The sequence below is a fragment of the Parasteatoda tepidariorum genome, chromosome 11, assembly GCF_982258835.1.
Source record: "Parasteatoda tepidariorum strain Cologne lab strain chromosome 11, Ptep-v5.0, whole genome shotgun sequence".
In the NCBI taxonomy this organism is placed as follows: domain Eukaryota; kingdom Metazoa; phylum Arthropoda; class Arachnida; order Araneae; family Theridiidae; genus Parasteatoda; species Parasteatoda tepidariorum.
Window position 1 is genome coordinate 569,369 of NC_141765.1, and position 22,401 is coordinate 591,769.

General features: G+C 27.7%; 2 protein-coding genes across 6 annotated transcripts in view; one reads left to right on the forward strand and one right to left on the reverse strand.

The window, feature by feature from the left end:
• Nucleotides 1-9,567: 9,567 nt before the first annotated feature.
• On the reverse strand, nucleotides 9,568-10,056 carry LOC107452502 (histone-lysine N-methyltransferase SETMAR-like). Its single transcript, XM_016068986.2, has one exon. It carries the CDS (start codon nucleotides 10,054-10,056, stop codon nucleotides 9,568-9,570), a length of 489 nt encoding a protein of 162 aa, XP_015924472.2.
• A 2,195-nt stretch (nucleotides 10,057-12,251) lies between these two features.
• Nucleotides 12,252-22,401, forward strand: part of Vps13B (vacuolar protein sorting 13B) — a 240,096-nt gene continuing 229,946 nt past the window's right edge. For 2 of the 5 annotated variants that reach the window (XM_087154944.1, XM_087154946.1), the window contains exons 1-2: nucleotides 12,252-12,551; nucleotides 21,523-21,621. In XM_087154944.1, coding sequence (XP_087011070.1) covers nucleotides 12,522-12,551; nucleotides 21,523-21,621 — 129 coding nt within the window. In that variant the 5' untranslated portion in view covers nucleotides 12,252-12,521. Of the gene's footprint in view, nucleotides 12,854-21,522; nucleotides 21,622-22,401 lie in introns of all 5 variants that reach the window. The other 3 variants (XM_087154947.1, XM_087154945.1, XM_087154948.1) reach the window with 3 other exon arrangements.

The following is a 22,401-nucleotide window of genomic DNA, read 5'->3' on the forward strand; positions in this document are numbered from 1 at the left end:
AGCAGATGGGCTTGTTTTATTGTAAACGTCTACTAGTTTCAATGTTTATTAGGTGAGAGTAATTGCATTAATCATGGAATTTCTTTATGTATGTCGTATGTTTGGATTAAAAAGTAAATTAAGTTAGATTTTAATTTTTAAATTTTTTTACAAAATTTGAAGAAAAAAATATTAAAAATTAATTTCAATAAGTATGCTTTTCATGCTAAAGCATTGAGGCGAAAATAAAAATAATAATTTGAAAAATAATAATGTAAAATAAACTGAAAATAATAAAATATTAATAATAAAATAAACTAATTTTATAAAAATAATATTGTAAATTATAAAAGCATTAAAAAATTTTAAAAAATTACTATGGATAATCATTAAAATATTTTTTTTTATTCCCTACAAGCTCATGGTTCTGATTGAGGCTGGTTTCCAAAAGCATTTCTTTGGAAACAATTCTTAGGGACCGGGGTTGGGGGGGTCGGGGGTCAAGAACCAGTTTTATTCTCCCCTCAACTAGGAGGGGGAGGGAGTGTTACTTCCGCGTCATTGTAAATAGTCTGAGAATAAAATAATAAAGAAAAGAGGATACCCTTTTACTACCCGCTAAACATTTTTATTTGGAAAAGTATGCATGGAATACGTAGAGTTTGTTTAAAATACATTATTATCAAAATGATAATATTGTCTCTAATAAAAAGAGAGAAACTGAAAACTGCCGAGATCTGTACTTGGGTATTAATAAAGCATGATTTCGTTAGAGAAAATTACTTGAATGTTTCTCATCTAGTTTTTATGATATAGTATTTTAATTTTTAAAAACTGCTTTACTTATTCTTTTGCTTTGTGAAGTACTTAAATCAAACACTTTTTAACCCAACTAATGAAAAATTCTTTAATTCGTACAAAGAATTTTGTTTTATTTGAAAACTATGTATTCTCAGTGGTTTTTACTTCTTCTGTGTCGCGAATTATGGGATGCGTTAAAATTTTTGTAATAAAAATAAAATTAAAAAATTTAAATTGAAAGAAAATTTTTAATTTTCGGTTTTAAGGTTGACTACCGAAATAGTGTACTCGTTTTAGTTCATAAATGTTCGGCTTTTTCCTAATGAAACGAAGCAATGTGTTATAAAAAGCGCGACTCGCTTAACAGTTTTGTTTGCTTTTTTTTCATCTATTTTCATCTACAAAATTAAAGTATCTATACCTGAAAGCAGAAAAGTTTATAAAATTATTAATTTAAAGTTAAAGGAAATTAATTGCACTTAATTTTGAAATGATATATTAAAATATATTTTTCACCACTATTTTTTAAGATCCAGCAGATAATAAAATTAAGATAACTCTCATGTCAAAACATCATCCTCTAACTCGTTGTTACAAGTATTTTTGAAGAATCCAATTCAAAAACTAGAGTAAGTAATAAATTTGTTAGCCAGGATCTCTCGAACCAGTTAGATATATAGATTTTTTTAATATAGAATTTTTTTATTTTACTTGTTTTTTGTTTTGCTCGTAAACTTATTAATGTTTACATTTGAAAGTATATGCTACCTTTTATTCATTTACTAAAGTACCACCTGTGATTGTTAAAAATTGTAGAGGTCTTTGATAAAATGCTTGTTCTTTGATTTTTGTCAATTGTAATTTAATGGTAACTATACGTTAGTTCTGTTTAAAAAATTTTAAAACAAAACTCTTGTCTTAGAATTGCAGCACTAATTCAAATGATAAAGATAGCTTTAACAAAAAAAAATCTAGTATAACGGTTTATAACTGATAACATGTAAAAAACTAGTCTATAGTATTGTTATTACACATTGTTTTATAAAATATACGAAGCACACATTTAAGAAATTACGCTATTTTTCTTTTATATTTTATTTAAACTTGGATTTTATGAATTATTATTTTGTTTAGACATTGTAAAAATATTAATATTACGTTATGTTGTATTTTCTTTTAATCCTTAAATGACTACTGTGTTATTTTAAAGTTACTTACTTTTTTTTTGAATAAAAAATTTTGTATATATTAAAATGCATTAAATTTTTGAAAGTTTATAATTTAATTTTTCAGTTGTATTCTTTTAGATCTATTGAAACTGCAAGTTAAAATCTATTTGAAACTCCAAGAGAATGTAGAAAAAGACATTAAGATTTATTCGTCGTGAATCATGAAAAATAAGTTCTCACATTTTTCAATAACATCAGAAATATAAAATAAACCTTTGAATATACCTTCAGGATCAAGTTAATTGTCCCCGGTTTAGTAAAACCCTTGCGCACTTTAATTATTAAGTAAAATATGGTCTGAAATATTCGGAGAATTATGACTATATACACGCTATGTTACATAGTTACGTGAGTGAAAGAAAATTCAAAATGATATCGAGGCTGTAATATTTATTTACTGTTGGGGATACGCAGAAAGAAGATTGAAAGACCCAAAACAATTTATACAAAATTATTGTTAGTTAGACTATTAATATTTATAATATAAATCTTTTTCTAGAGCAGAGTAAATGTTTTAAAGCATTCCTAATATGAAAGAATAAAAAACAGTGTCATACATTATTTTAAATTTTATTTGATATTACCAATATTTGGAATGATGACGAAATATGAATGGTGTAAAAATAATTAAATAAATAAGAAGAGTAACACGAACAAGGAATCACACAACCTCCGTTTTATACACCAAAAATAGTGAAAAAGTAATAAGTATAGTTGCGTGATCTATTTTTGGCGCACCCTTTAAATATTGAGTTTTGCCAAAAAATGTAACCCAGACTTCCATGGTCGCTCAGTATATCTCCACCCCCTATGTCCACTAATGTCCACGCCTATTTCTCCCTTTCTCCCACCCATAGCTCCTTCAATTTGACTTGTCTTTCAGCGTAGAAAGGGCCTTAATAGACTTTAAAAAACTAGAACAGGAACAAAATGAATATTCAGAATTAAAAGAAATATTAAATTCAAATAATTTATCTTTAAAATTAGAAAAACATTACTTCTCTTTGGAAGATGTTAATTTAATATGTGATTTTTCAACTAAGTATCCAAGACCTTTTATTCCAAAATCATACAGGCAAATTATTTTTGATAATTTACATTATTTTTCACATCCTGGAATATATTCAACTACAAATTTAATTTCTAAACGATTTGTGTGGCCCAACATGAAAGTTGATATCAAAAATAAAGTTCGTTCTTGTGAGAAATGTCAGCGAGCTAATGTTTTTCAACACACTAAAGCTCCTTTGAGTACATTTGCTCAACCCGACGCAAGATTTTCCCATATCCATCTGGATTTTATTGGCCCACTTCCTATTTCTGAAGGTAAGCAATACTGCCTTACAATAATAGATAGATTCACGAGATGGCCAGAAGTTATCCCTACTACTGATATGACTGCCGAGACCACCGCAAAAGCACTTATTCAGGGTTGGATCTCTAGATTTGGCACTCCCGTTGCTATAACTACCGATCAAGGCCGAAATTTTGAATCAACTCTTTTTCGAAATCTCACTAATATCTTAGGCAGTAACCACATCCATACTACTTCATATCACGCGCAAAGTAATGGAATGATAGAACGATTTCATAGACAACTTAAAAGTTCTATAATAGCACAGGAAAATAATAAATTGACCGAAATTTTACCAATTGTTTTATTAGGTATTCGCACAGCTTTAAAAGCTGATATTAATGCAACTTGTGCACAACTTGTTTATGGTACTTCCTTACGTCTACCTTCGGATCTTTTAAACGCAAATTCTTTATCTCCACCAGTAACAGAAAATTATGTCACAAATTTAATGGCCGCAATGAGAAAATTAAGTCCTGTACCAGCATCAGCACACAGTAAAAATAAGTTCTATATTAATCCTAATTTAAAATCTTGTTCTCATATATTTTTAAGAGTAGATAAAATTCGTCCTCCACTATCACCTGAGTACACCGGACCACACCGGGTAATTGAACGTTCTGATAAAACCTTTGTTATTGATTTTCATGGTAAGAAAATAACTGTCTCAATAGATAGAATTAAACCAGCTTTTCAAATTTCTGAGAAATTAAAAATAAATAAAATTCCAATGGTCGAAAAGCAATTATCTCCAACAAAGGAAGAAAAGCAAATTGTTACAAAATCTGGTCGCCGTGTGCATTTCCCAAAATATTTTGTTAAAGAGTATGGAATATAAAAGCATCTAAATATTTTGTATCTATTAATTGTATTCCAATTTCCAAGTTAAATTTTTTTTTCCTAATTAAGACATATATTTCAATTTACTAATTTGTATTTTATGATTGTTTTTAAACAATCATTATTGGTATCGTGACTTTGTCACTGGGGGGATACTGTGTGGTGATGGGTTCGCCGCTCATCGTAAAATCAAGTTTATTTCATATTGTTATCTGTTTGTCTTTAATCAATTGTGTTTTTACTTATTTTTGAAGGGAACTGAAATAAGAGTTCTGACGTCATATTCTTAGAATTGTATAAATACCAGCACGCACATGACAGCCTGTCAGTATTTCTCTCATCACCTGCTGTGATGATGCTTCTTGTAAATCAAACCAACTTGTATATAATTGTAAATATGTTTAATAAAATATTAGTATCTCGAAGGAGCTATCTTCGCTTCCCTTATGAAAAAATCGAGGTATAAATGAGGTATAAACGAGGTATATTTGAAAGGTATGAAGGAGGTTGTTATTTAAATACGTCGTTAAGGTTGAAAAGGGTGCAAATGAATACCTCAAAATCAACCTCAAATATACCTTAAATATACCTCCAGAGGTATATATGTTTCAACCTGAGGTGTTTAATTTTACATCTGTGGAGAGGTAGATATTTACTACTTTAAAGTGTTTTATTTTCAACCTTAGGTTATTACTTATCAGCCTGAAGTATATTTTTTTACACTTGTGGAAGTATTTTTTCAACAACCTAAGGTGTGTCATTTTACACTTCAGGTTATTATAAATCAACCTCAGGTGTATTTTGTTCTACCTCAGGTAATTATTTTTCAACCTCAGGTATATAATTTAATGCATGTAGAGGTATATAATTATCAACCAGTGGTATGTCGTATTACACTTCTGGTTGTTATAAATCAACCTCAGGTGTATTTTGTTCTACCTCAGGAAATTATTTTTCAACCTCAGGTATATAATTTTATGCTTGTAGAGTATGTATTTATCAACCTGTGGGGCGTCGTTTTACACTTCTGGTTGTTATAAATCAACCTGAAGTGTATTTTCAACACTTGGAAAGGTTATTTCTATATTAACGTCATGTGTTCCATGTTCTACCTTAAGTCATTACTTCGTAACCTGAAGTATATATTTTTGTATTTTTAGAAGTATTAATTTATCAACCAAAGATGCGACATTTTACACTTCTGGCTTATGTAGCTCAACCTAAAGCTGTTTTTTCAGTACTTACGAATGTGAGGTGCTCACCTAGTTGATTAATTTTTAACCTCACTATATAAAAAATATAATACATATATAAAGATATTATCTATATTATATGAAGAATAATGTATGTCATTACATTTTTTCACTAGTAGAGATCTTCATTTATCAATCTGATGTTTTTAATATTAAACCTTCGGCAGTAATTGCTTCTTTTGTTAAGTTACAAAAGAAAGTTTCAAATGCATAATTCTTCTGTAATTTTAATAGATTGAATTAAATCATCTTAAAATAACACTTATCCAAATTCTATAATTAGTAAACATTATTTTTGGGAACTCATATTTTTAGAAGATAGTTGTCTAATGTGCTTTAATTTCTTAAGCTATAAAACTACAAATTTAAATAATTAGTCAGCTGAAATTCAAATACTTTTATTTAAAACTAAAATTTAATTTTTTTGCAAATCAACAAAATTGTTTTAAGTACTGTTTCCGTCTACCTGTTGAAACTTGTAATTATTGGAACCTAAAAGAAAAATATATAAATTAGTAAGAAAGTCATATTTACAATAATAGTGGCAGGTTTTAAACTATTAAAATATTGGAAATTGTTGTTTTTATGATTTAAATTAACTAGATGAAGTTAATTTTCTTTTTCAGATAAATAGTATCACTCTTCTGCCATTTCTTTTCAATCGTCATAGCTGGAAGACATGACAGGTACCACAGCCACAAAATAAAGTACACTGAAGTCAGTACTACCATTAACAACATTTACAGAAATTCAAATATATAATTCCAATCTTAATATGCAATTTTAACACTTTGTATTTTTCTATACATTTGGTATCATTATGGTACTTGTAAGTTTGATAATTATATTTTCTTTCATTCTTTTCTTACAAATCTTTAAACTCAATAAACCTAGTCTATATATTTTTAAACTTTTTGTCAGACTTTATGAAACTAATAACTTTTATATAAATTTTAGACGCTGATTCTGAAAAGGACTTCCGTTATTGTCAATCACATAAGAGTTTCTTAAAAAATAGTTATTTTAATATTTTTTAATAAATGTAATCAAGAATCAACAATCGTCTAAAAAATTAAATTTTAAAGTTATGTACCAATTTTTATTCTTTTTTTACACTCAATCGAATCGAACCAATTACAAGTTGGTTGATAAGGAGCATTTATTTTAAAGTTGTGAGTAGTTTTATGTGAGGAAAATGTCTAAGAGAGAATGATTTGAAATAATACTTTTAAAATAAGTTGAGTACAATATCTCCTATATAATTTATAATACCAAGCAGAATAAAACTAATAGCTAGTTGTTACAAACATTTGTTTAAATATAAAAACACATCCCATAAGATGAAATTCAAAAAATTGCATATTACTATTAACAATAAATGTCTTTATTTGCAATTGATTTTATTCAATTCAGCATTAAAATTGCATAAGAGGCTTATTTGTAAAACATTTAAGATTTCCGAAAGTCGCTAATTTTTAAAGTAGTGAACTATAAACAGCTGCATAAAAATGCTCATAACCTTGAAACAAATTGTCATATAAACGTGAAATCGGGTTAAATTTAATTCTATTCAATATTTTAATAAGTAATAACAATCTGCTTAGTAAATAATTAACGTGAGTAAATTGAGAAAAAATAACACGTAGTGAAAATAGCAGTGTGATCAAACATAAAGAAAGTGAGCTAGTACAGTTACTAGTTTCCAATTATCAAATATCTAACAAACTACTGTTATCAACAATTGAATAAATGCTGTAGTTTATTAGGAGAGATTACTTTTTCTTTATGGTATGAATTCAGAACTATTTCCTCGGGGAAGGCTGAGCAGTAACTTGCTAGTCACTTCTTCATCGCTGCTGCACATGTGTTATTTACAGCCTAGGTCATCTCAGCAATATCAGGGAACAGTGGATAAGCTCTGTAAATCTTGCATCTTGCCTGCAGTTTTTAGAGAGTTACAGGTGCGTGTAGAACAATTGAATAAAATGTTAGTTAATGAATTAACTGCTAAACGTCATAGTCCTGAGATAGAGTTGCAGATACATAAAGTATAGTTTTGAAAGAAATATTTATCACTCTAACACAAACTAGCAGAAAAACTGCATGAAATATTAAATTTTTATGTGCTTATGTAAAAACTGAGATATGTTTTTATCCTGAAATTATATGTAATTAAATTAAATAAATTGCATGAGTGATATTAAAAAAAAAAAAAAAAAAAACGTAACACATTCTTGAAAAAAGAAGGAAGGAAAAAAAAACCAAAGCATTTACGCATGATATTTATTATTTATTTTTTTCAAATCTCTTCTTAATGTACTTCATGAATATTTAATTTATCATTTACATAATAATTTTGTAAGAAAAATTACTATCGCGGCGGAATTACATAATTGGGTTACAAAATATTATACAGCTAAAATTCTGAAAGCAAATACAGAAGAAAAAAATATATATACACAGAAATCAATACAAACATATGTACCTTTGTACTATGTTATCACTTTGTTGCAGAATACCTTGATAAATAAAATTTATGTATACTCTTTAATTCGTTGGAATCCTGTAGTAAGAAAAAGAGAGTACATATAGTACATTTATTTATTTGATTCGAATTAACTCGCATGAGTTTGGAAAAAAAATATCTTTGTAAACCTTTCTTGCAACGATTTTTTAAACATAATTATTCGAGGATTTCACCACTAATTTAAAAAACATATCATCAAAGAAAGCTCTTATTTTATTAAGCATTCAATTAATCTCTTCACCTCGGTTAATAAGTGCATTGACAGTTAGATTTTTATCGGATGTCATTGATACGTGACACCGATATGGTCATAGAGTTATTTAAAAAAAATCAACAGTTTTTTTTCTTTCTTTTTCTTCTTCTTTTTTTTGTTGTCTTTTCCTGACTCAAAGAATATTTGGTTAGAAAAATTTTTGTCTCCAGATATATCAGATATTTCAATATAACATACTAGAATAAGTTATTAGTAAAATAATAAAATCATAGGAACCCTAGTACTTAAGTTTTTAAATTTTAACACTGTATAAAAAGTTCATGTTTATTTCATCATTTTGATATTTTCTCCATTGCAATTACAATACTATTTGATCGAATTTTATTCAGATGTTGACAAAAGACAACCTGATGACCCGTCAAATTTTCTAACAGTAATGTAGAAGAGTCACAAGATGTAACAAGTCATTTTTCACCTCAAAGTTATTTTTCACTTCAGAGTCATTCACTTCAGAGTCATTTTTCACAGGCAAGTTCTTCATAATTCCAAATTCTTGGCGTATCAGTTTTATTATAAAGCATTTACTCTGGTTTTTGAAGTGGTTAGTAGTGGTATAAATGTTTTTTTGTTTTCCTTGCTTGAATAAGAGTTTGATAAAACAATCATATTTTGCATTGCACGTAAAGAGGAATCACGGAAATATCTTTCAGATAGCTTGATTCCATTTAAAAGCTCAATAATCTCAATGAATTTTTTATAATAAATAATTTTTTTAGCATCTTTGAGAGACTTCTTTGTGAATACGAGGGTCATTCTGAAATTTTTGAGATACAACTAGGTTTTTAAAGTTACACTTACAAAATTTTAGGTGTGCTCAAAGTAGTCTCCTCCAGCATCATTGCACTTTTGGAGTCGAATTTTCCACAGATTAAATGCCTCAAGCCATTCATTTCTTGGAATAGATGAAAAAAATGCATTTATAGCCACATCAATCCCTTCTTCTGAAGGATAACGACGTCCACTAAGTTCTTTTTTAGATTAAAGAATAACCAAAAGTCACACATGGCAAGATCAGGTGAATACAGCGGATGATCTATCACTTTAATTTGTTTTTGTTTAAGAAACTCAATTGTTAATCCGGCTGTATGTGAAGATGCATTGCCATGGTGAAGCACTAGTACCCTAACATTCACTTCTTGTAGAATTTCTGGAAGACATTTAGTGGTATACCAGTTTGCTGTTACTGTCTTCTGTCCTTCCAACTTGATGGCTTTGACCAATCTCGTACTTCTGAAGAAAGCGGCATACGTCACTTCTTTCAGTGCACCTTGTCTTTTCATCATCGTGGGATCATCTTCAAAGACCCATACTTAGCTTTCTTGACGCGTTGAAAAGTCAAAAAACGGTATGTACGTTTCATCACCCGTTACAATTTCAGAAATGATGCTGTGGTCACCATCATTTAGCAATTTAAGAGTTTCTTTACTGATTCTGACATGCTCCTCTTTTTGGTGCTCAGTTAGATTATGGAGAACCCAACGGCAAACTACTTTTTTCATATGTAATTCTTCATGTTTAATTTTGTGTATGGCTGCGGGTCTAATGTTAAGTTCCTTCTGTATAATTTGATAGGTACAGCGATTATCATCCTTTAACATTTTTCGTATAGCAGACACATTATCCGGGATCACTGGCCTTCCTGTGTGTTCTTCATCCTGAAGAAAATTGCGACCTCTGCTAAATTCTTTAAACCATCTGAATACAGTAACGCGAGCTGGAGATTCATCACCAAATGCTAATTGCAACCGCTGAACGTATTCTTCTTGATTTGATCCTGCTTTAAAATCGTAGAAAATCATAGCGCGAAAATGTTCTCTCGTCAACTTCATTTTTCTCTTCTGTTTAAAATTTATTCTACGCTCAGCAAGTTGAAGTAAGTCAGTAAAAAATCGTCTGCCGTGTTAAAATACACTTTGTATTTTAAAATTAAACCGTTATTTTTATTTTGTAAATTCTTGTCTACACGTATCTCAAAAATTTCAGAGTAACCCTCGTATAACGAGATGTTCTTCATATATTTGTAGTTTTTAACTCAACCCGAAAATCAAAGCAACTCGCTATTTACGTATCAGAATAAAACCATATTTATGAAAGTTATAAAAATAATTAATCATAATCAAGATTAAATTGAAATTAAAATTATCAAACTTTGCGTTACACGCTAAGAAAGACAAACGAAAATGTTTTTCAGATTGCTTTTATTGGTATGTAAAATAAAATAACTTGCAATTCAAGCATCGGAGTAAAATTATATTTATGAAAGTTAAAAGATTAGTTTATTTTAATTAAGATTAAATCAAAATAATCACATTTTGCGTTACACGTAAAGGAAAACCACGAAAATGTTTTTTTTTTCAAATTGCTTGGTGTTAATAGGATTCAAGCTAAATGTTCATCATCATCTCAATGAAAATAATTTTTTTAAACAGCCATTTTTTTATTATTATTATCCTTAATAGATAGGGTACCATCTTTCTGAACAGAACGAAAAACTCCACTTATTAACTCAACCCGGAAATTAAAGTAACTCGGATTTTAAGCATCGAAGTATAATTGCTATAAAAATGACCAATTTTAATTAAAATTATCAAATTTTGCTTTACACGCTAAGGAAAACCACGAAAATGTTTTTTTTAATCGCTTTTATCGGTAATAGGATTCTAGCTAAATGTTTATTATCTAAAAGAAATCATTTTTTAATAACCAATCATTTTTTTTCCATCCTTGTGAAGCTTATCATCTTTGTGAATGTAACGAAACGCCATTATTATCTTTAATTCAATTCAGAAATCAAAGTAATTATCAATTTAAGTATCGGAATACAATCATGTTCATGAAAGTTATAAGAACAGTTTATTTTAATGAAGATTAAATTAAAATAATCAAATTTGCGTTACATGCGAAGGAAAACCACGAAAAAGTCTTTTAAATTGTTGAATGGTTATAGGTTTTCAGCTGAATGTTGATTATCGCAATGAAATTATTTTTTATAATCAAAAATTTTTTTTCATCGTCCTTGAAAAACAATTTGTCATCTTACTGAATATTGTGAGACACTTTTCTTATATTAATATTTTTTTTACACAACCCAGGAATCAAAGCAACTTGCAATTCAAGTATCAGAAAAAAAGCATACTTATAAAAGCTATTGTAGTAGTAATTCTGCGATACAAGCCAAGGAAAACCACGAAAACGTTTGTCAGACTTCTTGATGGTAATAGGATTCCATCGAAATTTTCATTATAGCAATGAAATCATTTTTAATAATCAATCACTTTTATTTATCATCTTTGATATATAGCCTATCTAAGTGAATGTTGTGAAATGCTCTAAAAGTTTTTTTGTACTTTTTTGTATTTTTGTCCGCAACCCAGATATCAATGTTACTTATAATTTAAATACAGGAATGAAATTATATTTTGAAAGACTTTTCGAGCGAAAATAATTAGAATTTACGTTACGCACAAATGAAAACCACGAAAAAGATTTAATAACAAACTAATTGAACGCTAGCAGACAATTATGGGGCTCTATCTCAGAAATTATTAACATTTTCAAATTTTTTGTTCTTCATGAAATTAAATGTTTTGGGCAGCTTAGATTGCTTATAAAGCTGCTCTTTATTTTATTTTAATTATTTTATTTTTTTAGTTATTTTCATAATTTTTAATAATCCCTTAAATTGTTTTTTATTTATTTATTTACTTTTATTTATTTTATCTTTTTTTTTTATTTCAAGTATGTATTTGAATTTCAGAACAATATAAAAATCAATTTTTAAGAATATATAATTTTTTTTCATTTTAAATTTAAAAATTTACAAATTATAAATCTTAAAAAAATTTGTTCAGAATTTTCTGGCACAGAGACAGAATGTTATTATTTATCATAGAAATTTATAAAAATCAAATAAAGAAAATTCCGTTTGAAAGAAAATTCCGTTGAGACCAGTGATGTCAAAGTTCACCCTGACATCCGTTTGGTATAGTGATTGATCTTTCTATCTTTATGTCCTTGTGGGGATACAAGTTTCTATACCTCATTGTCTACGAAGTGTTTCGATTGGTTTGAATAAATTATCAAACCGAGCATGCGCATTAGCAAAATTGCGCCAAACAAAAGTGCTAAAAATGCCATTCTAGTAAGTCTGACTAAACGATTAAGCGATAAAGATGAAAACGATGGTGCAATTGACCGATCAAATGTCTCTATTTATTAAAAAAATCGGTCAGCCAAGCAACAGCCCTACGGTTCAGTAAAAACAATGAAACTGCTGTTGTTTCAATTTTACACGGTAAGCTGCAAACTTAATATTCAAACTTTACATAAGGTTTTATAATAATTATTAAGCATCAACTTAGCAATATAAGCAGACTGAGAGTTTTATCGCTGTGTTGGCAGAAACTTGCAATAAAGATGCAATGAAGAACAAAACTATTTTGTACTTAGAGCACTATACTTTTTATTCTAAAGAATAATAGAGTTTTCCTAATCTAGTTAATGTAAAATGAATTCTCAATAAAAATCGTTTGAATATGGAAGGAGTTTTTCCGAAGTGTTTAACTTTTATTTTAGTCGCATTTAAAAGATTTTCTTGTAAGTCTGAGTATTCCTTATTTTATTTTCGTAGTGTATGTAAAGCTACCAAGTTTTTGAAACGAAATATTTCTTATTCATTTAACAAACAACAACAAATTTTTAAATAGTCTAAACCTTAATTTGTTATGCTAATAAAATATTACATATGTTACATTATAACTAGGTGACAGAACGCTGTATGTATGTTGATGCAGTAATTAGGAAAATATAATCAATCTGTTAAAATTGTTTTTATAAAGTATAATGGCTGATTAAAACTTCATTAGTTAACTTGGATTCATTGGTTAACATCTATCGTATTTTTGTTTGAAGCAAAATATGCATTTCATTACCAAATCTCTTAGCAGTGTTTATTCTTCATCATTAGCAAGCTGTAACCTGTTCCATCACGTAGAGAGCTAAAGAAAACAAGAATATTGCTATGAATAAATTTGGCACTATAAATTGGATTTTCCTAATGGTCCTAATCCTAAGAGCCAGTCTTAATGGTTCAAATGGTTGATTTCAAGCGTGTTAATGAATTGTGTGATCTATTAATTTTGTTAGAAAAATCCTATATATGCATACTTTATCTGAATGAGCATAACGTTTTTAGATTTGGATTTTAGACCCTCAATGTATATAAATTATGGTTTCAAAAGTTCAGTCGAACAGATATGGATTTTTAACTTTTTAAATATAAGGGATAGCTTCAATCTGGAAGAAATGGTCTTAATAGTTTTGTGAGGAGAGTGGTCAAAAGTTTGGGCCCTTAAATATTCATTCTAGTTTTTGCGTCTTTATCCATATCTCGAGAACTTTTGAACTGGATCAAAACATTTTTTCCACAATTTTAAAATTTCTTTATCCTAAAATATGTCCATGTGAAAAAATAATTTTTAACAGTTATTTATTAATTTATTTACTTATGGTCAAAAGAATTTGAATTGTTAGTTATACAAATTTTTACATTATTTTAAAGACTGTAAATTTGAATGACAAAATACAAAATTTGAGTGTATTCAGTAGAATAGTTAATGAGTTTGCAAATTTTAAAAATTTGTGTATTCAACTGTAAGCAATGAGTACTTGAAGCATGTAGCATTGCAGAAGAACTTGAGTATCAATCGGAATTTCATTTCTGTTCTTATCTGATCAACTAAGTAAATTATGATTAACTTGAAGTTTCTTCCTTATGCTCCTTGATTTTTAAACCCATGTATGTTTCATAGCATTAGAGTGTCATAATATTTATTTCTTGCTATAACTGCAGAGAAAAGTATTTTTTTATTTCTGCTATATAGTGTTAATAAAAGTTTTTTTTTTTGGGGGGGGGGGGGTTAAGGCAATTTTTTCGCTTTATTTAAAACAAAAAATAACAGGGTTGAACAATATTTTAAGCCTAGAATTAAAAGTTACTTAACCATTAAAAAGTATTGCATTATAACTTTTTTAATTATTAATTGATAATTTCAATAATCAATTAAAAAAAGTAGCCTCATTTTTCCTTAAGTACAATAGCTCAGCAGCCCAGGGTGGGCCTTGGCCTTCTCAAGAAGTTTTTTCCAGGCTAACCTTTTTTTTTTGCTAGTGTTTTCCAATTTTTTGTTTTTAAGACCAAAAGGTCTTTTTCTAGGCCATCTATCCATCTCAAATTCGGCCTGCCTCTTTTTCGTGTGCCAACTGGTCTGGCATTGAAAACTCTTCTTGTGGTACGGTCTTCGTCCATTCTGATAATGTGGCCAACCCATTTTATTCTTTGTCGTTTAATTAAAGTTAATAATGTCAGGTTCATTATATGAGTAATATAGCACTAAATTTGATCTTCTAAGCCACACACCATATTTTTGAATTCCTCCAAAAATATTTCTCAAGACCTTTCTCTCAAAGGTACCCAACATAGCCTCATCCGTACAAGATATGATTCAAGTTTTACAAGCATATGTTAAAATTGATCTTATAAGAGATTTATATAATAAAACTTTTGTTTTTCTATGAATTACATTGAATTTTATATATTTTCGAATTCCTTTAAAACAGTTATTGGCTATAGTAATTCTTCTTTGTATTTCCATTGTGGTACTGTTCCTGTTGTTGATTACAGAACCCAAGTAAACAAAATTGTCAACCACCTCGAATTTATATTCTTCAATTTCTAAATGGGTGTCATTGAAGTTTGTTTTAGTACAGGGCAAATATTTAGTTCTGCTCTCATTTATTCTCAGGCCCATCTTGAGAGCCGCTTTCTCTAAAGAAATAAAAGCCTGTCTTAGTGCTATAGGTGTTCTAGCAATAATGTTTATGTCATCAGCAAAAGCCAACAGTTGTACAGATTTATTAAAACTATTTCCCCTGATGTTAATGTTGGAATCTCTTATTACTTTTTCTAATACTAAATTGAAGAGTAGGCATGCCAATGCATCCCCCTGTCGCACACCGTTATTTATTACCATTGGGTTTGATAGATTATTCTGTATTTTGACCCTAGTTTTGGTTTCATTTAGTGTCAGACACATCAGCCTAGATAACTTTTTAGGCACTTTAAATTTGCTCAAGGCTGCAATGAGGCAAGTATACTAACATTATTAAAAAGAAAATTTACTGAAGATTTTAAATATGTTTAAAACAATACAGCCTCACTAAGCATGCAGATTAATATTTAATATCTAAATGTTATTTTAGAAATGTATGTAAAGCTGATTTCCCTGGTTTTGCCATACTTTACCATTATTTACATTATTGTCATCATTTAGCATTGTACAATTTATAGCATTAGTATCAAATAATTTTTGTAAAATAAATATTTCTTGCATCATTGTCTTTTGAATCAATCTAACTTTAATATAATAAATCATGAAATATTTATTAATTAGTTTTCTTTTTAAAAAATTTTAAGATAAAGAGAGAAAGTAAAAATGTTGAAGGGGCTGCATGAATGTCTACATATAAAATAGTAGTAGGAATAAAATGCTTTATTATCATTTATTTTAACTAAATCAATCTTTAAGTGTAACATTGTGTTTATTAACAAAATTCATTAACATTAAATGAAATACTGATATACAAATTTTGTATATTTCTTATAACAATGTCTTTTTAATCAAATATATTTTTACATTTTACTGTAATAAATAAAAACATACTGCATATATACAGTACAAATTTGTTTAGATTGGTAACAAAAAAAAATTCTAAAACTTATCTATAAAATAACATACAAAATTAAAAAAATTTGCTTATTCCTGTTTATGCTTTTGATCCAATTTACTTATTTTGGAACTCTTGTTCCTTGTTCTGATCTTTACTTTTAGGAGAGACAAATTTTTTATTACAAAATTTAGCTAGATGATTCCCACCATATACATAACATTCTTTATTTGCCTAATCATGGCCAAATTTTAATTGAGGGGCCATATACTTAACATTATATGTATGTTTAGGTATTCATTCTGCTTGCACTTGGCTGAAGAAGCAATTTCTTTTTCTTTTAGCCAAGTTTCTTTTTCTGAAAGTAAAACATAATTTAAGGCTTCAGGGAATAAACATTGCTTCATTTTGTCAAAAATAATTAAAGAAATTAAGTTCTCAAAATTTTCAACTCTTTTTGATATTGTAGCCACATACTAGGCAATCTCACGGCATACATACACAATGTAGTACACACGATTCATTATCTAATTTTTTGTGTAAATATCAAAGCTAGTTTTTAATTCCTTAGAGGTCATTTTATTTTTTCTAAGAACTCTTTCTTTAAGTTGCTAAGAGCATTTTGCTTTTCTGAATTTAATCTAAAAATTAAATTTCTAATTTTTTCCGGCTAGAAACAGTTGTATTAAACTCGCACTTAAATTTTCTCGTATATTGTGACTTTTGAATATAATTTCAATAGCATGGAAACATAAGGTATATTGCTATGGTCATGACATAGTTTTGGGTCTATTGCTTTAGACTTTGGAGTATTTATCTAACAAATATTCATTTGAAATTGTAATTCCTCCATTATAATTTACTGCATTAGTTGTTTTTAATATTTCTTTTTCTAATTCTAGTTCTTGCTTATTCTTTCATTTTAAGTTCATATATTAACATTTTTTTCTTTTTTACATCTAGTTATTTTAATTTAATTCCTATATCATCTGAATAACTACTAACCTTTTTGTTGATCATTTTTTCTTTTTTATCATTTTGATATTTCAATGTTATGAGCAAAATGTACAAATATAAAAAGGCTAAGATAACACAGTCTTACCCTTGAAATTAAGACTTCTTTCTGATCGACCTTTTTCAAAAAAGTTTCACTTTTATCAGCAATAACCATTGAACACAATATTTTCCACATTTAATCAAAATTGAGACTCAATAAAAGTAGTTGTTTCCAAATCATTGATTCCATGACAACTTTATTCTATCCACATTAAATTTCCAACCGAAACCATAGCTATTTCAATCAATGACAATTCAGAAAAATTGTTGCCACATTTAGATGAACTACAATAAGCCGTCTTCTACCAAGAAGACTCGACTCTATCAAAGTTTCTCTCCAAATTCGGAACAAATGTTTTAGTCATAATAATTCAAAAGAAATCCACAGCGGAAATTTCATTTGCTCTCTAAATTTTTCCTTTTATCACAATTTAAAGTAAATACGACAAATTATATCACTCCAATTACATTTTGTATTCAGTTTCAATTCAAATCTTGGGGAAAATCACCAATGCCGTATGCTCAGTATGAAAACACAATTTTTGGGGTTAAATTAACCACTGAAAACATCTAATTAAATAACTATTTATTATTGAACTAAACAAAGGATACAACCAACATATGATATTTACAATGATAGTATAAAATAGGTGTTGGATCAAGGAATGAGGCCCTCTTACGCTCTCGCCCTTCTACTTCTTGGCATCAACTCAACTAATTTTTATTAATTATTCTCTCGCAGATGTTGTATCTGGCTCCAGCCTTGGCTGGAAAGCCTCATGGTTGAGGCCTAACTACGACAGTGACTTAACCTTAACTTTGTTCACATTAATTAATTTTATATATTTTTCTAGGAATATAATGAGCAATGATATATAAACAATGAAAATTTGCATTTGTATGTTTGTTAAAAATAATGTGAATTAAAATTATCGATTAAGCTTAAAATTAAAGCGAAAAGCTAGTGGAAAATTACCAACCATAATTGTTTTTTAAAAAAAAAAAAAAACAGATTCGAACTAGCCAGCTCTGTTACTATATACCTTGTTTTATTGAATCTGGTCGCATAAAACCTTGTTTTAGCATTCTTCCAAAAAAGAATTCATATTTACCTTCCAAAATATGTTGTTTTTCTTACATTAAATAATATTAATATTTGAATTTAAAAATCATTCAAATGAAAATTTAAAGATTTTTATTCTTAAAATTTCTTTTGAAAATTAATAAACCTTAAGGACCTGGTTTCGTACAACTTTCCGCCATTAGAATTTAGAAAGGCTCCATCTTTCTATCAGTACCACCAATTTCTGATATAATGTTAAAAAATTGAGTTATGCAATATAATACAGGGTGTGCTTAAATGTGCTTATTTTCGATTTTCGTTTTTTAAAAGCCCTTAAAGGTGCTTTTTTCATTGGGTGTTTTTAAAAAGTGCTTAATTTTCCGTTTTCTAAAATGAGATTTTTCCTTTACCATGTTGATTTTCACTATGAATTATGCAGAAAGACACTGTTCATATTGTTCAATTAAACGTTTCCACAATTAATTCAACCCCAATCTATTTCGGCGCATCGTCAGTCCGTAGCGTATGAAAACGCCATTCGATTTACATGATTCAAAACTTTTGACAGTTGTAAAAAGCAATGCCAAAAGGTTTTTTTTTTTGACATGACAATTAAAACCAGATAAAACCCTCATTTGTCAAAAACTTTCCAACCCTACCTAATTATATTTTTTTAAAGTGCTTAAAAATATTATTTGAGTGTTTGAAAAGTGCTTATTTTTGTTGAATAATTTGGCTACACACCCTGTAGTATAAATACAAATATTCCCCAAAATGGTGAGTATGCATCATCAAACTCAGCAGTTCCGAAAAAATGTTCAGTGGAAACCTTGGCTTTCATAGAAAGATCTCAGAGGTTCCGAGAGCTAAAATATTTTTATTTAAAAAAAAAAAATCAGATTTTTAATAAGTTTATTGAAATCAGATCAAATTCATTATTTAATATTTTAGCCTCTTTTATGAAATTATATAAGCTAAATGTCTGTAAAAATAGTGTTATTTTAAAAAATATTTTTTCTAATATCAATGTATTGAATAAATTTTTTAAGCAACTAGAATAAATACTTGCGCTAATACTTCCCATCAAACTTTTCAATTCAAAGAGAATAATAAAAATTTAACAATAAAAAATGTGCTTCTTTGATGAGCATTCTCTACATTTAGGACAGCTCTTTCAGCGTACATAGTTCATTTTTAGTTTTTTCTTTTTTTAAAAATCATTTATTTTTTTATTTTCAGCTAATGCATACACTGAGAACTCTTGCAGAGCATGAGGACATTTCGTTTCAGACCTGTGAATTCAACTGTCTAACATGACATCTAATTTTGAGACTGCTATTGATAAAATGATAAAAAAAATTTATGTTAATATTTTTAAATTGATAAGAAGTGTTTCTTTGGTCTGGTTCATAATACCTAATGAACTTTATTAATTTTAGGTGCCACAAAAGGTGGTTAATCATTTAGGGTTTCATAGCTGGAAAAAATCGGGAACCACTGGTCTAAATTTCCATGACCTTTTTTTTTATCCATAACAATATCAAAACTTTTTTAGTTGTTTTAAATAAAAATTAATTACAAAAATTGTGAAATACAGGGTATCCACACACCTGGAAAGTTATGAAAAATCATGGAAAGTCATGAATTTTGGTATTGAACAAAATCTGTCATGAAATGTCATGATTTTAACTATTTTTTAAAAAAAAAAATCATGGAAAGTCATGGATTTAGGTCGCCAAAAAATTTCTTTTTTAATATGGAATATCCCCCCCTCCTCATTTCATGGTATTCCGAATATCTGAATTTGTAACAAAATCCCCACTCAGAGTCATATTTTATTAAAATATGAAAAGTTTTTATCATGTTCTTTAAAAATAATGTGTTCTTTCAAAAAATGAAAGAGAAGACATTTCTAAAGCAAAGTATCTTTTAAACTTCTGTGATTTCAGAATTATTATTTATTTATTTATTTTTATTTCATCAATTTAAAATTCTAGTTGAAGCAAGCCAGTCATTGGCAAATTTTTTTTATTCTGAAATGAGAAAGGAAAAATCAGGAGTATTTCTTTACTTTCTGATGAATGAGAAAAGTATCTTTAGAATATAATTCTGCAGGAAAAAAAATTATTTGCTCAGCTATTATATTGCTTCAACTCTTTCTTTACTCTGTTTTTTAAATTTGAAATCAATAAATATGAAGATGCAAAATATAACAGTTTTGGTTATACCCTCATTTTAATTAATGTTATTATAATGCTTTTTAAATTTATTATTCAATTTTTGTCGGAGAAAATAGTAACTTCGTTAAGTCATGAAAATTTCTTGAAATGAGTTATGGAAAGTCATGAAAAATCATGAATTTGAAAATCTGAAATGTAGCAGATACCCTGAAAATGGTTCTCTGTATCTCTTTTTGACTTTTTACCTATAAATATTGTTTTTAAATTAAAATCTTGACAGTAAAATTTAAGAAATCTGAAACTCAAGATTTTAATTTAAAAACAAATTACTTGATTATATATTCCTTTTTTTTTATTTATATTTTTAAAATTTTTTTTTAAATTTATTTATTTATTTTTTTTAATTTTAATTTTTTTAATTTTTTAATTTAGTAATAATTTTTAAAGGTTTCTATGATTTGTATTAATAATTTAACCCACTGGCGGTTTGGCAAATGGGTAAAATTTAGAAAATGTTTCTCCCAAAAGCACTATTTTTCTATCTAATAACATAGAAAAACATGGTTTTGCTATGCAGAAAAAACTGCAGGTTAAAATAAGACTTTTTACTTGCAGAATCATCAAAGGGGTTAAGCAAGGCTGTAATATATTTGAATAGTTTTATTAACTTATTTGATATCTTATTAATGTTTCAACAAATTTGAAGGATTTTATGATTTTTTTTTTTTTTTTGCTTAACAATAGTAAATTTAAATAATCTTGTTTGAAATAACTAATGGAATGGTCATTAAGTTGTAATGAATACTTATTAAAGCAAAACTGAAGGTTATTCTAAAGATCATACTAACAATATAAATAAGATGTTAAGAGTAATATCTTTAAAACTTATTCAATTAACTTTTTCAAGCTAATGTAATCCAGTACTCATGTAAATAATTACTTCATATAAAAGCAAATGCAAAAAGTCTGTTTGGAAATAAGAAGAATCACTGATGTCTTGCCAGATGTTATAAACTTGCTGAATATCCAATTTGGTCACTGCTTTTCCCTCTTCAGTGACAAGTTGGTCATCAGTAGTGATTCTTAATCATCACTGAAACAGTCATGGTAATCTAAATTACCTTGATTGCAGTCGCCCTTTTTATTCTCGATTGTTTACTTTACATTAATAGTATTTGTTCTTCTTTTTTAATCAATCTCATGTATGCCTTAAGTTTCTTAATTATTAATTTTATTTTTAGGTTAATCTAAATATGTTCAAGTTAGAGTCTTACATTACACCTTTATTACTTAGCTATGTTGATAAGTATATAAAGAATTTAAAACCTGAAGATTCACAAGTAAGTAATTGTTATTTAATCTAATATAAAATTGAAAAGATTCTTGTAGTTTCACATTCAGTTACCTTTTTAATGCAGTGAAACTTGGGTAAAATTGTTTAAATTTTTTTTTTTTGCTATAATATTTCACTTAAATTTTCATTTAACAGAATGTTTGAAAAAAGTTATAATTTCATTAAGTCAATATTTATTACGATAGGTTCATGGTATAAAAGAGTTAAACACTACTTTTATGATTAAAAAAATATTTATTTTATAGTTTACACAAAATTATTTTAAAGAACATTATATAATTTTAAAGATGCAGTGAATATTCTATTCACCTGCCTAATAAGACTGCATTAATATTTACACATTAAAAGTCTCTGATATAAGGATTCATTTTCATTATATTTCACTGCTAAATTTTAATTTTTACAATTGTTAGTTTTTCTAGCATTTACTGTAATTTTTTTATCTTTTTTTATTTGTTCCAAGTTAATGTCTGCGCAGTCTTTTCTAATGATTTTTGCACTAATATTATAAAATCATTTCCCTCCTCTAATTGTGAATTTTTCATATAGTTAACATTTTACTTTTTATCCTTTTAGATTGTTGCTCTAGTCTTTTTTTTCTCATAGAGGTTTTTATGAAAAAATTTTTTAGCTGCTGTTTTGCTTAAATGTGTATGTTTATAAACAAATATTATTGTGTCAAAGCAAATCCATACTGATAATTTCAGCTTTGATTAATTTTGAATTATTTGTAACTTTTTTATGATTTATGAAATAGTGAAGAAAC

Coding starts and splice junctions, on each gene's coding strand:
- LOC107452502 (XM_016068986.2), bottom strand. CDS start 10,056: ATGATTTTCTACGATTTTAAAGCAGGATCAAATCAAGAAGAATACGTT.